Source organism: Notolepis coatsorum (genome assembly GCF_963971535.1).
Source record: "Notolepis coatsorum genome assembly, chromosome: 12".
In the NCBI taxonomy this organism is placed as follows: Eukaryota; Metazoa; Chordata; class Actinopteri; order Aulopiformes; family Paralepididae; genus Notolepis; species Notolepis coatsorum.
Window position 1 is genome coordinate 125,523,250 of NC_140176.1, and position 23,152 is coordinate 125,546,401.

The 23,152-nt window shown below is 43.2% G+C and overlaps 1 protein-coding gene across 1 annotated transcript in view; it reads right to left on the reverse strand.

Moving 5' to 3' along the window:
- Positions 1-23,152, reverse strand: part of LOC311238042 (uncharacterized protein) — a gene marked incomplete at both ends in the record, with an annotated part of 137,423 nt that overhangs the window by 38,177 nt on the left and 76,094 nt on the right. Inside the window, 2 exons of the mRNA XM_084326006.1 lie at positions 9,534-9,615; positions 16,735-16,934. Of these exons, the coding sequence (XP_084182132.1) occupies positions 9,534-9,615; positions 16,735-16,934 (282 nt within the window). The remainder of the gene's footprint in view (positions 1-9,533; positions 9,616-16,734; positions 16,935-23,152) is intronic.

Genomic DNA, 23,152 nt, shown 5'->3' on the forward strand with positions numbered 1-23,152 from the left:
GTTACTGAACAGTAAACCATCTGGTCACTATATAGTTACTGAACAGTAAACCATCTGGTCACTATATAGTTACTGAACAGTAAACCATCTGGTCACTATATAGTTACTGAACAGTAAACCATCTGGTCACTATATAGTTACTGAACAGGAAACCATCTGGTCACTATATAGTTACTGAACAGGAAACCATCTGGTCACTATATAGTTACTGAACAGGAAACCATCTGGTCACTATATAGTTACTGAACAGGAAACCATCTGGTAACTATATAGTTACTGAACAGTAAACCATCTGGTCACTATATAGTTACTGAACAGGAAACCATCTGGTCACTATATAGTTACTGAACAGTAAACCATCTGGTAACTATATAGTTACTGAACAGTAAACCATCTGGTCACTATATAGTTACTGAACAGTAAACCACCTGTTAACTATATAGTTACTGAACAGGAAACCATCTGGTCACTATATAGTTACTGAACAGTAAACCATCTGGTCACTATATAGTTACTGAACAGTAAACCATCTGGTCACTATATAGTTACTGAACAGTAAACCATCTGGTCACTATATAGTTACTGAACAGGAAACCATCTGGTCACTATATAGTTACTGAACAGTAAACCATCTGGTCACTATATAGTTACTGAACAGTAAACCATCTGGTCACTATATAGTTACTGAACAGTAAACCATCTGGTAACTATATAGTTACTGAACAGTAAACCATCTGGTCACTATATAGTTACTGAACAGTAAACCATCTGGTCACTATATAGTTACTGAACAGTAAACCATCTGGTCACTATATAGTTACTGAACAGGAAACCATCTGGTCACTATATAGTTACTGAACAGTAAACCACCTGGTCACTATATAGTTACTGAACAGTAAACCATCTGGTCACTATATAGTTACTGAACAGTAAACCATCTGGTCACTATATAGTTACTGAACAGTAAACCATCTGGTCACTATATAGTTACTGAACAGGAAACCATCTGGTCACTATATAGTTACTGAACAGTAAACCATCTGGTAACTATATAGTTACTGAACAGTAAACCATCTGGTAACTATATAGTTACTGAACAGTAAACCATCTGGTCACTATATAGTTACTGAACAGTAAACCATCTGGTAACTATATAGTTACTGAACAGTAAACCATCTGGTCACTATATAGTTACTGAACAGTAAACCATCTGGTCACTATATAGTTACTGAACAGTAAACCATCTGGTCACTATATAGTTACTGAACAGGAAACCATCTGGTCACTATATAGTTACTGAACAGGAAACCATCTGGTCACTATATAGTTACTGAACAGTAAACCATCTGGTCACTATATAGATACTGAACAGTAAACCATCTGGTAACTATATAGTTACTGAACAGTAAACCACCTGGTCACTATATAGTTACTGAACAGGAAACCATCTGGTAACTATATAGTTACTGAACAGTAAACCATCTGGTCACTATATAGTTACTGAACAGTAAACCATCTGGTAACTATATAGTTACTGAACAGTAAACCATCTGGTCACTATATAGTTACTGAACAGTAAACCATCTGGTCACTATATAGTTACTGAACAGTAAACCACCTGGTAACTATATAGTTACTGAACAGTAAACCATCTGGTCACTATATAGTTACTGAACAGGAAACCATCTGGTCACTATATAGTTACTGAACAGTAAATCATCTGGTAACTATATAGTTACTGAACAGGAAACCACCTGGTAACTATATAGTTACTGAACAGGAAACCACCTGGTCACTATATAGTTACTGAACAGTAAACCATCTGGTAACTATATAGTTACTGAACAGTAAACCACCTGGTCACTATATAGTTACTGAACAGGAAACCATCTGGTAACTATATAGTTACTGAACAGGAAACCATCTGGTAACTATATAGTTACTGAACAGTAAACCACCTGGTCACTATATAGTTACTGAACAGTAAACCATCTGGTCACTATATAGTTACTGAACAGGAAACCATCTGGTCACTATATAGTTACTGAACAGTAAACCACCTGGTAACTATATAGTTACTGAACAGTAAACCATCTGGTCACTATATAGTTACTGAACAGTAAACCATCTGGTCACTATATAGTTACTGAACAGGAAACCATCTGGTCACTATATAGTTACTGAACAGTAAACCACCTGGTAACTATATAGTTACTGAACAGTAAACCATCTGGTAACTATATAGTTACTGAACAGTAAACCATCTGGTCACTATATAGTTACTGAACAGTAAACCACCTGGTAACTATATAGTTACTGAACAGGAAACCATCTGGTCACTATATAGTTACTGAACAGTAAACCATCTGGTCACTATATAGTTACTGAACAGGAAACCATCTGGTCACTATATAGTTACTGAACAGTAAACCACCTGGTAACTATATAGTTACTGAACAGTAAACCATCTGGTAACTATATAGTTACTGAACAGTAAACCATCTGGTCACTATATAGTTACTGAACAGTAAACCACCTGGTAACTATATAGTTACTGAACAGGAAACCATCTGGTCACTATATAGTTACTGAACAGGAAACCATCTGGTCACTATATAGTTACTGAACAGGAAACCATCTGGTCACTATATAGTTACTGAACAGTAAACCATCTGGTCACTATATAGTTACTGAACAGTAAACCATCTGGTAACTATATAGTTACTGAACAGGAAACCATCTGGTAACTATATAGTTACTGAACAGTAAACCATCTGGTCACTATATAGTTACTGAACAGTAAACCATCTGGTCACTATATAGTTACTGAACAGTAAACCATCTGGTCACTATATAGTTACTGAACAGTAAACCATCTGGTCACTATATAGTTACTGAACAGTAAACCATCTGGTCACTATATAGTTACTGAACAGTAAACCATCTGGTAACTATATAGTTACTGAACAGGAAACCACCTGGTAACTATATAGTTACTGAACAGGAAACCATCTGGTCACTATATAGTTACTGAACAGTAAACCATCTGGTCACTATATAGTTACTGAACAGTAAACCATCTGGTCACTATATAGTTACTGAACAGGAAACCATCTGGTCACTATATAGTTACTGAACAGTAAACCATCTGGTAACTATATAGTTACTGAACAGTAAACCATCTGGTAACTATATAGTTACTGAACAGTAAACCATCTGGTCACTATATAGTTACTGAACAGTAAACCATCTGGTAACTATATAGTTACTGAACAGTAAACCATCTGGTCACTATATAGTTACTGAACAGTAAACCATCTGGTAACTATATAGTTACTGAACAGTAAACCATCTGGTCACTATATAGTTACTGAACAGTAAACCATCTGGTCACTATATAGTTACTGAACAGTAAACCATCTGGTCACTATATAGTTACTGAACAGGAAACCATCTGGTCACTATATAGTTACTGAACAGGAAACCATCTTGGTCACTATATAGTTACTGAACAGTAAACCATCTGGTCACTATATAGTTACTGAACAGTAAACCATCTGGTCACTATATAGTTACTGAACAGGAACATCTGGTCACTATATAGTTACTGAACAGTAAACCACCTGGTCACTATATAGTTACTGAACAGTAAACCATCTGGTCACTATATAGTTACTGAACAGTAAACCATCTGGTCACTATATAGTTACTGAACAGTAAACCATCTGGTCACTATATAGTTACTGAACAGGAAACCATCTGGTCACTATATAGTTACTGAACAGTAAACCATCTGGTCACTATATAGTTACTGAACAGTAAACCATCTGGTAACTATATAGTTACTGAACAGTAAACCATCTGGTCACTATATAGTTACTGAACAGTAAACCATCTGGTAACTATATAGTTACTGAACAGTAAACCACCTGGTCACTATATAGTTACTGAACAGTAAACCATCTGGTCACTATATAGTTACTGAACAGTAAACCATCTGGTCACTATATAGTTACTGAACAGTAAACCATCTGGTAACTATATAGTTACTGAACAGTAAACCATCTGGTCACTATATAGTTACTGAACAGGAAACCATCTGGTCACTATATAGTTACTGAACAGTAAACCATCTGGTCACTATATAGTTACTGAACAGTAAACCATCTGGTAACTATATAGTTACTGAACAGTAAACCACCTGGTCACTATATAGTTACTGAACAGTAAACCATCTGGTCACTATATAGTTACTGAACAGTAAACCATCTGGTCACTATATAGTTACTGAACAGTAAACCATCTGGTCACTATATAGTTACTGAACAGTAAACCATCTGGTCACTATATAGTTACTGAACAGTAAACCATCTGGTCACTATATAGTTACTGAACAGTAAACCATCTGGTCACTATATAGTTACTGAACAGGAAACCACCTGGTCACTATATAGTTACTGAACAGTAAACCATCTGGTCACTATATAGTTACTGAACAGTAAACCATCTGGTCACTATATAGTTACTGAACAGTAAACCATCTGGTCACTATATAGTTACTGAACAGGAAACCACCTGGTCACTATATAGTTACTGAACAGTAAACCATCTGGTCACTATATAGTTACTGAACAGGAAACCATCTGGTCACTATATAGTTACTGAACAGTAAACCATCTGGTAACTATATAGTTACTGAACAGTAAACCACCTGGTCACTATATAGTTACTGAACAGTAAACCATCTGGTCACTATATAGTTACTGAACAGTAAACCATCTGGTCACTATATAGTTACTGAACAGTAAACCATCTGGTCACTATATAGTTACTGAACAGTAAACCATCTGGTCACTATATAGTTACTGAACAGTAAACCACCTGGTCACTATATAGTTACTGAACAGTAAACCATCTGGTCACTATATAGTTACTGAACAGTAAACCATCTGGTCACTATATAGTTACTGAACAGTAAACCATCTGGTCACTATATAGTTACTAAACAGGAAACCATCTGGTCACTATATAGTTACTGAACAGGAAACCATCTGGTCACTATATAGTTACTGAACAGTAAACCATCTGGTAACTATATAGTTACTGAACAGGAAACCACCTGGTCACTATATAGTTACTGAACAGTAAACCATCTGGTAACTATATAGTTACTGAACAGGAAACCATGGTTTGTGGCTAACTATCCGGGGCTAGCATGAGGAACAGCATGGTTTGTGGCTAACTATCCCGGGCTAGCATGAGGAACAGCATGGTTTGTGGCTAACTATCCCGGGCTAGCATGAGGAACAGCATGGTTTGTGGCTAACTATCCCGGGCTAGCATGAGGAACAGCATGGTTTGTGGCTAACTATCCCGGGCTAGCATGAGGAACAGCATGGTTTGTGGCTAACTATCCAGAGCTAGCATGAGGAACAGCATGGTTTGTGGCTAACTATCCAGAGCTAGCATGAGGAACAGCATGGTTTGTGGCTAACTATCCAGAGCTAGTATGAGGAACAGCATGGTTTGTGGCTAACTATCCTGGGCTAGCATGAGGAACAGCATGGTTTGTGGCTAACTATCCGGGGCTAGCATGAGGAACAGCATGGTTTGTGGCTAACTATCCAAAGCTAGTATGAGGAACAGCATGGTTTGTGGCTAACTATCCCGGGCTAGCATGAGGAACAGCATGGTTTGTGGCTAACTATCCGGGGCTAGCATGAGGAACAGCATGGTTTGTGGCTAACTATCCCGGGCTAGCATGAGGAACAGCATGGTTTGTGGCTAACTATCCCGGGCTAGCATGAGGAACAGCATGTGTTGTAGCTAACTATCCAGAGCTAGTATGAGGAACAGCATGGATTGTAGCTAACTATCCAGAGCTAGTATGAGGAACAGCATGGTGTGTAGCTAACTATCCAGAGCTAGTATGAGGAACAGCATGTGTTGTGGCTAACTATCCAGAGCTAGTATGAGGAACAGCATGGATTGTGGCTAACTATCCAGAGCTAGTATGAGGAACAGCATGTGTTGTAGCTAACTATCCAGAGCTAGCATGAGGAACAGCATGGATTGTGGCTAACTATCCAGAGCTAGTATGAGGAACAGCATGTGTTGTAGCTAACTATCCAGAGCTAGCATGAGGAACAGCATGGATTGTCTCTAACTAGCCAGAGCTAGCATGAGGAACAGCATGGATTGTAGCTAACTATCCAGAGCTAGTGTGAGGAACAGCATGTGTTGTAGCTAACTATCCAGAGCTAGTATGAGGAACAGCATGGATTGTAGCTAACTATCCAGAGCTAGTGTGAGGAACAGCATGGATTGTCTCTAACTAGCCAGAGCTAGCATGAGGAACAGCATGGATTGTAGCTAACTATCCAGAGCTAGTATGAGGAACAGCATGTGTTGTAGCTAACTATCCAGAGCTAGTGTGAGGAACAGCATGTGTTGTAGCTAACTATCCAGAGCTAGTATGAGGAACAGCATGGTTTGTGACTAACTATCCAGAGCTAGCATGAGGAACAGCATGGTTTGTGGCTAACTATCCAGAGCTAGTATGAGGAACATAATTGTGACTAACTATCCAGAGCTAGCATGAGGAACAGCATGGTTTGTGGCTAACTATCCAGAGCTAGTATGAGGAACAGCATGGTCTGTGACTAACTATCCAGAGCTAGTATGAGGAACAGCATGGTTTGTGGCTAACTATCCAGAGCTAGTATGAGGAACAGCATGGTTTGTGGCTAACTATCCAGAGCTAGCATGAGGAACAGCATGGTTTGTGACTAACTATCCAGAGCTAGCATGAGGAACAGCATGGTTTGTGGCTAACTATCCAGAGCTAGTATGAGGAACAGCATGGTTTGTGGCTAACTATCCAGAGCTAGTATGAGGAACAGCATGGTTTGTGGCTAACTATCCAGAGCTAGTATGAGGAACAGCATGGTTTGTGGCTAACTATCCAGAGCTAGCATGAGGAACAGCATGGTTTGTGGCTAACTATCCCTAACAGGAAGGATTCTACCAATCACCATCAATATGCACCATGTATTTGTGATTCGTGGTTTTTGTTGTGGTTTGTTTTATTATTATTATCTTTACGAATTATTTTTTAATGAAAAGCCTGAATAAGAGTCTGTTATTTTGGTTATTTGGCAAGACACTGCGACATATGCCTGGTTTCCTGTTCATCGTGCCTCTTTATTTTTTGAGTCACACTCCTGAACAGAGATCCATTGACCCCTTGTTACCAAATCCTACTGGAGCAAGAGCCAGTGTTAGGCTACTTTAACTGAAGCTTCACTTCACTGAATCTAGCAGTAACTACATTAACCTCACTACACTGAAGCTACATGTTACTCAGAATCAAATATCTCCCACAAACAACTCAACATCGATCTATCTCATCTCGTCTATCTCATTGCACAGCTGCTGGAAAGATGCTTGCTATGAGGTGACAATCTCCTCATACATGACCTATTAAACAATCACTGGAAGTTAGTAATGAAAAGGTTTGTGATATTTCCTATTAGGGCTGAAAAACATACCATTACGTAGCTATTGTTTATTGACTATCTGTGTTATTGCATTGTGTTTTTATATATATTATTATACCATTACGTAGCTATTGTTTATTGTCTATCTGTGTTATTGCATTGTGTTTTTATATATATATTATTATATATATACCATTATGTAGCTATTGTTTATTTTCTACCTGTGTTATTGCATTGTGTTTTTATATATATATTATATACCATTACGTAGCTATTGTTTATTGTCTATCTGTGTTATTGCATTGTGTTTTTATATATATATTATTATATATATACCATTACGTAGCTATTGTTTATTATCTACCTGTGTTATTGCATTGTGTTTTTATATATATATTATATACCATTATGTAGCTATTGTTTATTATCTACCTGTGTTATTGCATTGTGTTTGTTATGTTGTGAATCATGGTGTTGATTGACGGATGATAATGATGATAAAAAATGTAGTTCCCATTTCTCACAATGTTCCTTGAAAAGGTTTTATTTTGATATTGTATCATACCTCCCACTACCCTGCCCCACAATATGCTGCACATCAACAATGTGTACATGTCATAATCAAAGAGAAAGTCCCTCTGAATATCGTTAAATAGTTTCCCCCTGTATTGCCCTGCAGCCATATGTCCCATGAGAGGAAGAGAAGAGGGATTCTGAGAGTGAATCATATCAGGATGAGGAGAGAAAGAGAGAGAGAGAGAGAGAGAGAGAGAGAGAGAGAGAGAGAGAGAGAGAGAGAGAGAGAGAGAGAGAGAGACAGAGAGACAGAGAGAGAGAGAGAGAGAGAGAGAGAGAGAGAGAGAGACAGAGAGAGAGAGAGAGAGAGAGAGAGAGGACACACACACAGACAGTGGCACTGAAAGGGTTACGCTGTGGCGTGGCAGGCAGTGAAATGGTTAATAAACCCTACTACTGTGTGGAGACGACCCACAATGCAACACACCACCGTCGAGATAAACGAAATGAAATATAAATAGCAGCCATGGTTGTCTGTGTGGCCAAAGTTTAACATAACACTGTTGTGTTAATAAAGTGTACTGTTACAATTGTACAACAAACCCATACTTCTCAAAAGATCAACACCGTAAGGGGGGGACGCGGTCTGCACACACTGATATAAAAGTCCAGAGAGAGAGAGAGAGAGAGAGAGAGAGAGAGACTGAGAGGGATGGAGGGAGGGAGGGAGGGAGAGAGAGAGTTAGAGAGACTGAGAGAGAGAGAGAGAGATAGAGAGAGACTGAGAGAGAGACGAGAGAGACTGAGAGAGAGACAGATAGAGGGATAGAGAGAGATAGTTAGAGAGAGAGAGGGAACAGAGAGATAGTTAGAGAGAGAGAGAGAGACAGAGAGAGGGAACAGAAAGAGAGAGAGAGACTGAGAGAGGGAGAGAGAGAGTTAGAGAGACTGAGAGAGAAAGAGAGAGACTGAGAGAGATAGAGATATACTGAGAGAGAGAGAGTTAGAGAGAGAGAGGGGGGAACAGAGAGAGAGAGAGTGAGAGAGAGAGGGAACAGAGAGATAGTTAGAGAGAGAGAGTTAGAGAGAGACAGAGAGAGAGAGTTAGAGAGACTGAGAGAGAGAGAGAGAGAGAGATAGAGAGACTGAAAGAGAGAGAGTTAGAGAGAGAGAGAGAGAGAGAGAGAGAGAGAGAGAGAGAGAGAGGAGAGAGAGAGAGAGAGAGATAGGGGGGGGGGGCAGAGAGAGAGAGTTAGAGAGAGACAGAGAGAGGGAACACAGAGAGAGAGGGAACAGAGAGAGGGAACAGAGAGAGAGATGGGGAGAGAGAGAGAGAGAGAGAGATAGGGAACAGAGAGAGACAGAGAGAGGGAACAGAGAAAGAGATAGATGGAGATGGAGAGAGAGAGAGAGGGAGAGAGAGATGGAGAGAGGGAGAGAGAGATGGAGACAGAAGGATATTGGAGCAGACGTCTCATTAACAGCATCCCAGAGGGAGAAGCCTCGACAGGGTCGTACCTCATTGAATTCAGGGTTAAGGGTCTTCTTAATCACTGACGTTTTGTGCTTTGATGTCTTCAGGATGTCAGGTTTCAGATATCTGTCAAGAGAGCAAAGGGGGGAGGGAGAGAGAGAGAGAGGGAGAGAGAGAGAGAGAGACAGAGAGAGAGAGAGAGAGAGAGAGAGAGAGAGAGAGAGAGATAGAGAGAGAGAGAGAGAGAGAGAGAGAGAGAGAGAGAGAGAGAGAGACAGCGAAAGGGAACAGAGAGAGCTGTGAACGACCTGAGAGACAAAGCAAGAAGGGCTTTTTATGCTATCAAAAGGAACATCAAGCTAGACATTCCAATTAAAATCTGGCTAAAAATATTAGACTCCGTCATATAACCCATTTCCCTGTATGGTTGTGAGGTCTGGGGCCCACTTGCAAACCATCCAAAAAAGCATTTAAATTCTACAATCACCTAAAAGAAAGTGACCCAGACACACTCCACAACATAGCCCTCACCTACAGAGAGACCCTTGAGAGATGCCCACTCAGCCAGATGGTTCTGGGACTCTGCTCACAAACACAAGCAGAACCACCAGACAGTAACCACACTGAACTAAACCAAATTATAAGAAAACTATCTGACACATTGGAAAGAATCAACCCAAAACCAGAGCAAATTTAAATGCTATTTGGCCCTAAACAGAGAGTACACAGTGGCAGAATACCTGACCACTGTGACTGATCCAAAACTAAGAAGATCCTTGACTAGGTACAGACTCAGCGAACACAGCCTAGCCATCGAGAAAGTCAGACCTAGCCATAGAGAAAGACAGACTATGCACCCACTGCACACAAGAAGAGGTGGAAACCGAGCTCCACTTCTTAAAGGTGACAGTCTCTAGCATTATATATTATAGTAATAGGAGTTAGTATCAATGTGTTTCTGTGTCTAAATACCATATTGGCGGATTGCTCTCATTCAGCTCAGACCATTTCCTGCTAGATTTAATTAGGTCATTCTGATTTGAGGCGCATGCTGACGTCAGTGGACGCTGGGTAGGCGGACAGCCCACTCAGCGAGTGGAAACCACTTCCTCAAACTGCGAGGCAGAGTGAAACCCGACACCTCTGCATGCACTCTGCGAGGGAGAGAGAGAGAGATAGAGAGGGAGAGAGAGAGAGAGAGGGAGAGACAGAGAGACAGAGAGAGAGGGAGAGAGGAGAGAGGAGAGAGCCCACGTCTGCGTGTTTCATTCTCAGTCCTGCTGAGTCCGGGGCGCTCTCTCTCTCTCCTTCCTCTCTCTCTATAAATCCAATAATATTATATGGCAGTGAAGTGTGGGGTCCATTAACTAACCAAGATTTCCCAAAATGGGAAAAACACCCATTAGAAGTACTGCATGCAGAATTGTGCAAAAACCTACTTAGGGTCCACAGACACACTGCCAATAATGCATGCAGGGCAGAACTTGGCCAATACCCCCTAATCATTCAAATTCAAAAGCGAGCCATCAAATTTTACACACACCTCCAATCAAGTGACCCCCACTCCTACCACTACAAAGCCTTTCAGAGCCAAGAGATGAACCCAGATAAGAGTCCCCTCTGCCAGCTAGTCAGAAATCTCTGCCCACAAACGCTTCAGGACAGATACCAAGAAATCTGGCCCAACCAAATAATCTCAAAACAAAAAGAAAATTATATAGAATATTGGAACAAATCAACCAAATCTCAAAGTAAATTAGAATTCTATTTGACCCTAAACAAAGAGTACACGGTGGCAGAATACCTGACTACTGTGAATGAGATAAAATTAAGAAAAACATTGACACGGTACAGACTGAGTGGACATAATCTAGCCATAGAAACAGGCCATCACAGGCAGAACTGGCTGCCCAGAGAGGCCAGGCTGTGTTCACTTTGCCATTAGGGGGACATTGAGACAGAACCTCACTTCCTGCTATACTGTGAGAAATACAAGGACCTAAGAGAAGTCTTCTTTGATAAAATAAACAAAATTGATGCACAGTTTATCCATCTCCCTGATCACCAAAAGCTGCTATACATGTGTGGGGAGAAAACTCAGTGTACAGCATTAGCTGCAAAATATGTAGACGGTTGTCACAAAATAAGAGAACAAGCCCTGTAAATGTATCTGAGTGGCCACACTTGAAAAATGACTACCCGATCGAGTGACTATTTTGTAAATTAATATGTTTCTTGTTGATTGTCCTTACTGTTATTACTAATATTATGATATTTTATTGCTTAATATATTGTTTGTATGTTGAACTTGCTTTGGCAATAAGTATGTTAATATTTCATGCCAATAAAGCCTATTTGAATTGAATTGAATTGAATTGAATTGAATTGAATTGAATTGACAGAGAGGGAACAGAGAGATACAGAGAGACAGAGAGAGAGACATAGAGATGGAACAGTGAGAGACAGAGAGGGAACAGAGAGATACATAGAGAGACAGAGAGGGAAGAGAAAGAGAGAAAGAGGGAACAGAGAGAAACAGAGAGAGACAGAGAGGGAAGAGAGAGAGAGAAAGAGGGAACAGAGAGAGAGACAGAGAGAGACAGAGAGGGAACAGAGAGAGACAGAGAGGGAACAGAGAGAGACAGAGAGGGAACAGAGAGAGACTGAGAGAGACAGAGAGAGACTGAGAGAGACAGAGAGAGGGAACAGAGAGAGACTGAAAGAGGGAACAGAGGGTGCTAAAGTGTTCTAATAATGATGTCATGGCAATTGGCCATTGAAAGCTATACATTTTCAGAATTCTTAGACAGAATACTGAGAAAACATGTTTTTTTTTTTTTTAAATCTTTCATATCTTTGTTTTAAAAATAACTCCATAGGCGCAGAAGACAAGTGGCCTTTTATAACACCATCATCAGAATCTTCAGTTGTCAAAATTCTGATCTGAAAAGTAAGATTATACAGACAGCTTCAGTGGAATGTTGTGTTGCTAGGAAACAACGAAGACTATAGACCACTGCACTTCCGCGTTACATTGAAATCAGGGAGGAGATAGCGGGGGGAGCAAATTAATGAATGTGGATGAGAGCCTTGACATTAAGTGGTTGCAGCTACGGCTGTGGGGGTGCTGGAGACATGATCCAATAGACTTTTATGCGCCTGAGTCTCCTGAACACGGCGCAACCTATTCCAAATCGATCAGAACTAAATCGGCCGAGCTATAGTCCCTTTTTCAGCACCTACTCCCCATACGCATGCGCAGATTGCCAACGGAGTCTGAACCGCGCGTGAATGAATGTGGAATGTTCCATCCTTCGGGGGAGCTTCGGTGGCCAGTGTGAGTGGCTACAGACCACTGCACTTAAATATAAACATTAGTCTACCTGGAGACTCAATGAGGTAATTGTAGATGTCGCCATAAGACGTGTCTGGCCATTGAGTGGGATAATTTTCCCATTCTCCTGTTCGGCTGAAAGGACACCGGCCACCGAAGCTCTCCCCTCTGATGGAACATTCAACATTCATTTCCACGCGGTTCGTACTCTGCATGCGTATAAAAGTCTATTGGATCATGTCTCTAGCGCCCCCACAGCCGTAGCTGCAACCACTTACATCAAGGCTCTCATCCACATTCATTAATTTGCTCCCCCCGCTATCTCCTCCCCGATTTCAGAATCCCGGAAGTGTTGCGGTGGTCTATAGTTGACAACTGATGGGAAACGTAGTCCGTTCTAGAGTGCTACTTTATTTGTTTGTTTTTCTGGGTTCAAGTCAAGTGTTCCTTTGTTTAAGTGTTAACCCTTTCTGTGAGGGCCGATGAATGATCCACTCTACTGGTTAAATTACTTACTCGTGAGTAGTACGTTCGTTGATAAAGAAAAGTAATGTCCACAGCCGCTCCAGTGCAAAGCAAAGATATCCAAATGGTTTATTTGCGAAGTCTTTCTTTACAGAAGTGGTCCTAAATCTACTTTCCTAAATATTCCCGTCACTACTACAAATACTACTACAAGTACTACTACTGCACCAATAACTCACCCCTCCCCCTCCTCCCACACTGTCTAGAGATATAGAGAGATATCTCCTCTACTATATTTTCACTAATGATCTCCCTCTAGTGTTAAATAGATCATCAATAACAATGTATGCTGATGACTCCACGGTGTATAAACCAGATAAAGGTGATTCTGCAAAGTGAACCTGAACATGTATCTCGGTGGGGTTGATAATAATAAGCTGGTGTTGTATGTAATATACAAGTGTATTCTTTTTGGTTCTATTATGTATTGAGGAGTAAATAGCTTCTGTCTCTTTCCACGAAGGGTATTGACTGGACACTGGAGCAAGTTCACAATGCTCACCTTTTGGGTTCACAATGCTCACCCTGGATGACCGGCTGACCTGGTCAAAACATATAAATAAGATTGTAGCTGAAATGGGAAGAGCTGTTTGATGATCACTCCATCAAACAGGTTATCAGGAGATGTTCTACTTCCTGTCTGATCACTCCATCAAACAGGTTATACACGTCATCCAAAACAAAGCTGCACATCTGTGTTATGTTTCACTGAGCCATGGACTGTTCTCCCCTGTTCTACCTCTAGCCGCCCCTGTATGTGTGTTTCTCATCTCCCTGTCCCTTAGTGTTCTCTCCCTTCTCTCTATCATGCTCTCTCATGCTCTCTCTCTTGCCCTTCTTAATGTTCCCCTGTTAGTATAGTGTTTTTCTTGTCTTGTATTAGGTTTACTGTTTAGCCTTAGTCTTTGTAGTTATTGTCTAGTCTTAGTCTTTGTAGTTACTGTCTGTTATTAGCTTCTCCCTGTCTGTAGTCTGCTTGTTTTGTCCCAGTGTCTGGTGTTTGTCTTGTCATCCATAGTTGTAGTTCCTTGTGTTGTTTCTTGTAGTTCTTTGTCAGTCTGTTTCCCCTCCCAGGTGTCTCCAGTTGTAATCATTCCAGGTGTTTCTCGTTTGTCATTGGACTTCCTTGTTTCCTGTTCTCTGTGTCGGTCCATTGTCGATGTTAATCTGTCCGCGTTCATGTTCCATGCATCACGGTTCTCGCTCTTGTTCAAGTAAGTGTTGTTGGTGTTTGCGTGTTGAGCTTATTTATTTTAGTTCTCCCTTTTTTCCCCTCTTGTAGTGGTTGCTGAGAGGTTTTGTTTTGTGTTTGAGTTTTATGTTAATTAAAAACCAGGGGTGTAAAGTACTTCGTTACAATACTTAAGTACTGTTTTGGTGGATTTGTACTTTACTTGAGTATTATTAGGTTTGTATAAAAAACATACTTTTTACTCCTTATATTTAAAATGTACAAATCTCGCAGGTCCAACAATTTTAATTCGTATATTTGTTTCTCTGGCCGAACTAACGTTAACGTTATTAATCCTGTGGCCACACTTTATTTAAAAAACAGCCAATAAAAACCCCATCAATGGAAAATGAACCAACCCATACCCATGCTGATCGGTCCTTGTGCAAGACTAGAAAGCCGGGATCTTTGATTAAACACCTGCTATCAGAAGAATAGACAGTCAGAAAAAAAGTTTTAACTTTAACTTTTTATTAAGTACATTTAAAAGTAGAAACTTTTGTGTTTTTTGTGTGTTTTTAGACTTTTACTTGAGTACGATTTTGAGACGGTACCCATACTTTCACTTAAGTATAATTTCTGGGTACTTTTTACACCCCTGGTTATTTGTGACTTTGACTATACAGATGGTTATTTGTGACTTTGACTATACAGATGGTTATTTGTGACTTTGACTATACAGATAGTTATTTGTGACTTTGGCTATACAGATGGTTATTTGTGACTTTGACTATACAGATAGTTATTTGTGACTTTGACTATACAGATAGTTATTTGTGACTTTGACTATACAGATGGTTATTTGTGACTTTGGCTATACAGATGGTTATTTGTGACTTTGGCTATACAGAGTGTTATTTGTGACTTTGACTATACAGATAGTTATTTGTGACTTTGACTATACAGATAGTTATTTGTGACTTTGACTATACAGATGGTTATTTGTGACTTTGACTATACAGATAGTTATTTGTGACTTTGACTATACAGATAGTTATTTGTGACTTTGACTATACAGATGGTTATTTGTGACTTTGGCTATACAGAGTGTTATTTGTGACTTTGACTATACAGATGGTTATTTGTGACTTTGACTATACAGATGGTTATTTGTGACTTTGGCTATACAGAGTGTTATTTGTGACTTTGACTATACAGATAGTTATTTGTGACTTTGGCTATACAGATGGTTATTTGTGACTTTGACTATACAGATGGTTATTTGTGACTTTGACTATACAGATGGTTATTTGTGACTTTGACTATACAGATGGTTATTTGTGACTTTGACTATACAGATAGCTATTTTTACAGATGGTTATTTGTGACTTTGACTCCTATACAGATAGCTATTTTTACAGAACTTTTTTCCACATTCTTCCCCTGGAGAGGGAGAGCTTCTCTAAAATCTGAGTTGTATGGGTGATGTCACTAATAGGTTGAACCTATCATGGTTCAATATGTGGTGAATTGATACCTTTATCTTCAGCTACACAGAAAGCTGAGTATGTCTTGACAAGTGTTCAAAGAATATAAGCTGCCGACTTGGAGTTCCTGGTAAACATTCACAGGTGCTTGTATTCTCAACGAGAGTAAAGGTGTAGAGATGAAGACATGTTCACTAGTTCAACGGGATCTTTAAGAAAGTGCAGACTGGGCGGCTGGGTGGCGCAGCGGACTAAGCGCTCGTCACCAACGCGAGAGACACTGGTATCGAATCCGGCTGTCAGCGTTGCCTCCGGCTTGGGCCGGCCGTCATACTGGCTCAATTGGCAGAGTCAGCGGGAGGGAAGCCGGTGGGGTGGTATTCTGGTCGTTGTAAACAGTGACTCCTACAGGTCGGTCAGGGCGCCTGCACAGCAAGGGAAGGAACTAGTGAAGGTAGTGTGACCTCCCACGCGTTACACTTCACCAATGAAAGTCCACGCTGGCAGGTGAAAAGAGGTTGCTGGCTGTCTCCTATGTGACGGAGGAAGCATCTGATAGACTTCAGGACTCCCTAGACGACCAGTGGGGGCACATGCGAGCAACGACCAGGAAGGGGAGGGGGGAATTGGCATAACGACTAAATTGGGATGGGAGGAAATCAGAGAAAAACAGGAGAAAAAGTGGATAATAAAAAAATAAATAAAAAAAAAGGGTTAAAGAGACTTACATTTTGACGTAGGGGTCGGAGAAGCCGTTGACGTCCATGGCAGCCAGGTGGGCGCAGCGCCGGACCCCCACGCACAGCCCCCCGCCACGCCGCTCCTCTCCCCCTCCCCCCCCGTCCTCCTCGCTGAGGGGGGGCAGGAACTGCAGGGAGAGCAGCAGTCGACCCCTCTCCTCCAGACTCTGGAGCTGCTCGTTCTCCCACTGTGGGACAGGGAGGGGGGGTTAGTCTGTCTGTCTGTCTGTCTGTCTGTCTGTCTGTCTGTCTGTCTGTCTGTCTGTCTGTCTGTCTGTCTGTCTGTCTGTCTGTCTGTCTGTCTGTCTGTCTGTCTGTCTGTCTGTCTGTCTGTCTGTCTGTCTGTCTGTCTGTCTGTCTGTCTGTCTGTCTGTCTGTCTGTCTGTCTGTCTGTCTGTCCCTCTGTCTGTCTGTCTGTCTGTCTGTCTGTCTGTCTGTCTGTCTGTCTGTCTGTCTGTCTGTCTGTCTGTCTGTCTGTCTGTCTGTCAGTCTGTCTGTCTGTGTCTCTGTCTGTCTGTCTGTCTGTATGTCTGTCTGTCTGTCTGTCTGTCTGTCTGTCTGTCTGTCTGTCTGTCTGTCTGTCTGTCTGTCTGTCTGTCTGTCTGTCTGTCTGTCTGTCTGTCTGTCTGTCTGTCTGTCTGTCTGTCTGTCTGTCTGTCTGTCTGTCTGTCTGTCTGTGTGTCTGTCTGTCTGTCTGTCTGTCTGTCTGTCTGTCTGTCTGTCTGTCTGTCTGTGTGTCTGTCTGTCTGTCTGTCTGTCTGTCTGTCTGTCTGTCTGTCTGTCTGTCTGTCTGTCTGTCTGTATGTCTGTCTGTCTGTCTGTCTGTCTGTCTGTCTGTCTGTCTGTCTGTCTGTCTGTCTGTCTGTCTGTCTGTCTGTCTGTCTGTATGTCTGTCTGTCTGTCTGTCTGTCTGTCTGTCTGTCTGTGTGTCTGTCTGTCTATCTGTCTGTCTGTTTGTGTAGGGGATTGGGGGTCAAGGTTCAAGGACATACAAACCTTGTATATTTAGATTAGATTAAAATACAGTGGTGGAAGAAGTACACAGTTCCTTTACTTAAGTAAAAGTAGAAATACTCAGATAAATTAGTACTCTGGTAAAAGAAAAAGTCCTCCATTCAAATTCTACTTAAGTAAAAGTAGAGAAGTATTTGCTATTGAATATACTTAAGTATCTAAAGTAAAAGTACACATTCTACATGACGTGTAGGTATAATGGTTGTGTTAAAGTGGCATGTGGTCCAGTTATGCTGCTCTGATTAAAGGTTGTGTTAAAGTGGTATGTGGTCCAGTTATGCTGCTCTGATTAAAGGTTACGTCAAAGTGGTATGTGGTCCAGTTATGCTGCTCTGATTAAAGGTTGTGTTAAAGTGGGATGTGGTCCAGTTATGCTGCTCTGATTAAAGGTTATGTTAAAGTGGTATATGGTCCAGTTATGCTGCTCTGATTAAAGGTTATGTTAAAGTGGTATGTGGTCTAGTTATGCTGCTCTGATTAAAGGTTGTGTTAAAGTGGTATGTGGTCCAGTTATGCTGCTCTGATTAAAGGTGATGTTAAAGTGGTATGTGGTCCAGTTATGCTGCTCTGATTAAAGGTGATGTTAAAGTGGTATGTGGTCCAGTTATGCTGCTCTGATTAAAGGTCATGTTAAAGTGGTATGTGGTCCAGTTATGCTGCTCTGATTAAAGGTCATGTTAAAGTGGTATGTGGTCCAGTTATGCTGCTCTGATTAAAGGTTGTGTTAAAGTGGTATGTGGTCCAGTTATGCTGCTCTGATTAAAGGTCATGTTAAAGTGGTATGTGGTCCAGTTATGCTGCTCTGATTAAAGGTCATGTTAAAGTGGTATGTGGTCCAGTTATGCGGTTCTGATTAAAGGTTGTGTTAAAGTGGTATGTGGTCCAGTTATGCTGCTCTGATTAAAGGTTGTGTTAAAGTGGTATGTGGTCCAGTTATGCTGCTCTGATTAAAGGTTGTGTTAAAGTGGTATGTGGTCCAGTTATGCTGCTCTGATTAAAGGTTGTGTTAAAGTGGTGTGTGGTCCAGTTATGCTGCTCTGATTAAAGGTTGTGTTAAAGTGGTGTGTGGTCCAGTTATGCTGCTCTGATTAAAGGTTGAATTAAAGTGGGATGTGGTCCAGTTATGCTGCTCTGATTAAAGGTTGTGTTAAAGTGGGATGTGGTCCAGTTATGCTGCTCTGATTAAAGGTGATGTTAAAGTGGTATGTGGTCCAGTTATGCTGCTCTGATTAAAGGTTGTGTTAAAGTGGTATGTGGTCCAGTTATGCTGCTCTGATTAAAGGTCATGTTAAAGTGGTATGTGGTCCAGTTATGCTGCTCTGATTAAAGGTTGTGTTAAATCGGTATGTGGTCCAGTTATGCTGCTCTGATTAAAGGTTGTGTTAAAGTGGTATGTGGTCCAGTTATGCTGCTCTGATTAAAGGTTGTGTTAAAGTGGTATGTGGTCCAGTTATGCTGCTCTGATTAAAGGTTGTGTTAAAGTGGTGTGTGGTCCAGTTATGCTGCTCTGATTAAAGGTTGAATTAAAGTGGGATGTGGTCCAGTTATGCTGCTCTGATTAAAGGTTGTGTTAAAGTGGGATGTGGTCCAGTTATGCTGCTCTGATTAAAGGTGATGTTAAAGTGGTATGTGGTCCAGTTATGCTGCTCTGATTAAAGGTTATGTTAAAGTGGTATGTGGTCCAGTTATGCTGCTCTGATTAAAGGTTGTGTTAAAGTGGTATGTGGTCCAGTTATGCTGCTCTGATTAAAGGTGATGTTAAAGTGGTATGTGGTCCAGTTATGCTGCTCTGATTAAAGGTTATGTTAAAGTGGTATGTGGTCCAGTTATGCTGCTCTGATTAAAGGTTATGTTAAAGTGGTATGTGGTCCAGTTATGCTGCTCTGATTAAAGGTTATGTTAAAGTGGTATGTGGTCCAGTTATATTATCATACTGGCCAACCGCGTCTTGCTCTTCGCCATAATGAGATATCTCATATCTCCTAGCACCTACTGTGCTCATGAACAAACAATTGCACTCACATGTACATGACCAGGCCACGCCCCCGCGTCCTACTATATGACGCCGGACATGGTCACACTCTACCTTCCTCTTTTTTTGTTTCCAACATGGACGCTGCAGTGCACTCCATGAACTAGTTGTTATGAAATGCAGAGAGAAATTACACAATGTTGGGGTTTCGCTGGAGATTCGCCAGCCCCTGGAATCTTCTCGGCACATCCTAACAGCGCATCGGGCCTGTCCTGGGGTTTCCTCGTCTCGTGACAGCGGATCGAGGGACGTTGCGCGGCGGCTAGCTGTTGGGCTAGGTCACGCACAGGTAGGGCCTGCGCTGCCAGGCATTAAAGCTAGCATTTGTGATACTGCTCCTTGTCCCGTGAGACAACCGAGTTGTGTATTGGCGCAAGGGGCAGGATATCTGGGTAAACGTTGTCGTCATGACTCCCAGCTATGTTTTCCCAGCTATCCCGGAGCGCGCGGCTAATGCTAATGCTACGATGCTGGGTCACTGTTCCTTTGTTCCCCGCCGTGGGCTGTCACCTCTCTTCCCTCCTCTTAACCGGTTCATTGCTGAAGGTCAATCGGTATCTAATGTGGGGGGTTTTGCTGAGGCTTATTTACCCTTTTTATGGGTGAATGGGCTGACAACAGGGCGCAAGGCAGGTGTGCCCTGGCTTGAGAGCCAGGTAGCATCGATCCTTTGCCCTGGCATGGTTGAACGGTGTCCCACCCGGAAGCCGACACCTGAGGGCGAGTCGGCCCGGCAGGTGGCAGTATGGGCTGATGAAGTTTATACCGCCACAGGATGGAATTTAGCAGCGACCAGTGTCATTGCTCAGTTGACTGTTTTTCTGTCCACATTGGTGTCGGGTAGTGGGGCTGTAGGGCCAGCCAACGCCGAAAACATCGCACATGTTTTTGGGGTTATAGACCTTTTAACTCAGTCGCAGGCTATAACCGCAGGGAGGATCAGGATGCTATCAACTCTTATTCACATGCATCTCTGGTTGGAGCAGTCTTCCCTGTCTCTCCCTGTTTCTCCTCCTTAGGGCTCCCCTTTCCGCAGAGGGACTCTTTGGTCTTTCTGCGGAAACGCAGGCGGTATTTGACCGCACCATGCAGCCAGAGGTGAGAGCGCGGCCTCGTCAACGACTGTGGCGAGGCCCTCAACCAGCGGCCATGTTTCCCCCGCCTGAGGTACCCTGGACACAATGAAAACAGGTGATCGCAAGGCCGACAGCCTTGGCGGCCGAGGGATCGGCTACATTAGATGAGCACGCCCTAAAAAACCGTCGCCGTCTAGCTGTGTCTAGCTCGCTCTCCGGTCACTCCCCTCCCAACACCAGCGGGATAAGGGCTCTGATTTGTTTCCTTTGGTTGCGGGCCGCGTGCCTTCAATGAAGCGCAAGTGGCCCCACGTTTCGCTTCTCATGGGGACAGGGGCTAACACCCAGTTGATGGCTAAGCCTGGGTCTGTCCGTGAGAATGTTGTGCTGTCAAGCGGCTCCCACGCCACACGTTCTGCGTCTGTGTTTGGTGAGCCTGGTGTTATGTCTGTCAACAACAAAGGTTGTCAGTGGGGAAGCTCGAGGCCTCTTGGGGCACAGCGCGGGTTCCCCCAACCCCGCCTTCGCCAGGCCGGGTATCACGTTAGTGCCTCCCATGGCCAGATGGCCGGCAGTGGTCAGGCAGGCGCACGTGATTTGGGTGGTAGTAATATCACTGCAGGGCTACGGTGTGTAGGAACCCACCCTATCGGGCAGTGTGGGGTCCTCGCACATTGCATGTCCAGCTGTAGAACAGTTCCTCAGCGATTCATGCTGGGGAGGTGTTCAGTGGGGGAGCTTTTGTCACCCAGTGTGACGTCAGCTTCCCCTGTATCAAACCGGCCCTTTCTTTCGGGGTCCCCCCTTGGGTGCGATTGCCTCGTTAGTAGTGTCAGGGTCCGATGTCTCGACTCCACGAGACACACCCTGCTTGCGCGGTTGGCGGGTCCAGGGTTGGCAACGCACAGCGGGTGGGACCGGGCCGCCTATCTACGGTTCCTGGCGGACCAGCGCCAAGTGGCGGCGGGTGCGCTTTGGGATTATCATCACATATGGCTACAGCAGTGCCATATGTTGAGGTGGATGGAGAGAACGCTGAGGCGGGGGCTTGTGTTGCAGTTTGCGCTACCCCACCCTCCGTTTTCAGGTTTGGTGCAGACCTTGTTGTCAGGGTCAGCAGCAGTGACAGCTCTGGCCGACGAGATCCAATCTCTGTTAGCGAAGCAAGCCATCGTCGTGGTCCCAAGGGAAGATGCGATGTGTGGCGTTTACTCCCGGTATTTTCTGGTGCCCAAGAAATCGGGAGATGTCAGACCTATTCTGGATCTGTCTGCGTTCAATTGGCTGATTGTGACGAGGCGGTTCAGGATGTTGACCGTCAAACACCTGATAAGCTCCGTCAGAGTGGGAGACTGGTTCACCTCCATAGACCTGAAGGGTGTAGCATACGAATACCAGAGGCTGCCGTTCGGCTATTCTCTGGCCCCCAGCACATTCACCAAGTGCGTAGAGACTGCGCTGGAGCCTCTACGTCGTCAGGGGATACGAGTTCTGCTCCTCAGCCGGTCGGAGGAGGTCGCCAGGTCTCGTACCAGGCTGGTGGTGGAATTCCTCACCAGTCTGGGTTTTTCTGTGAACTGGGAGAAGAGTACTCCTCTTCCCAGTCAACAGGTGGAGTATTTGGGCTTGGTTCTAAGCTCAAGTCCCATGAGGGCAACCCTCTCGGAGCGGCGGCGAGTGGATATTCTCGACGCGCTCAGGGGGCTCCATCCTGGCAGGACGGTTACGGCGCTGTCCGTGATGCGCCTACTCGGTATGATGGCATCTGCTCACTCTGTGGTCCCTCTTGGCCTCCTCTTCATGAGGAGGATACAGAGGTGGTTTTCCAGTATGAAAATAGACCTGGTGAGAGGCAAGTGGAAACGACTGAAGGTTCCCATGTCAATACTGGGGGATCTCGACCACTGGGGGAGGACTGGTACCCTCACCAGCGGGATCTCCATGGGCAGCAGGCTATCACACGTCACGGTCTTTACCGACGCCTCCCTCACAGGATGGGGGGGGACGTGTCGGACCAACGCAGTAGGGGGCAGCTGGACGTGCCATGCTACCCGGTCTGCACTGCATATCAATGTGTTGGAATTGAAGGCGGTCCTTCTGGTCCTCAATCGGCTCGGCCACCTGGTATTTAATATTTAAAACGGCTTCAATACTCATTTCCCGAAGTACCGATACTTTCTGCAGTATCGGTACCAGCTGGCTTGCTCCCGCAAGTTGTTGACAGACAGACGCGCTGCCAGAGCCTTGCCCTTCCGCCTCCTCCTCCTCCTCCTCGCTCAGAGCA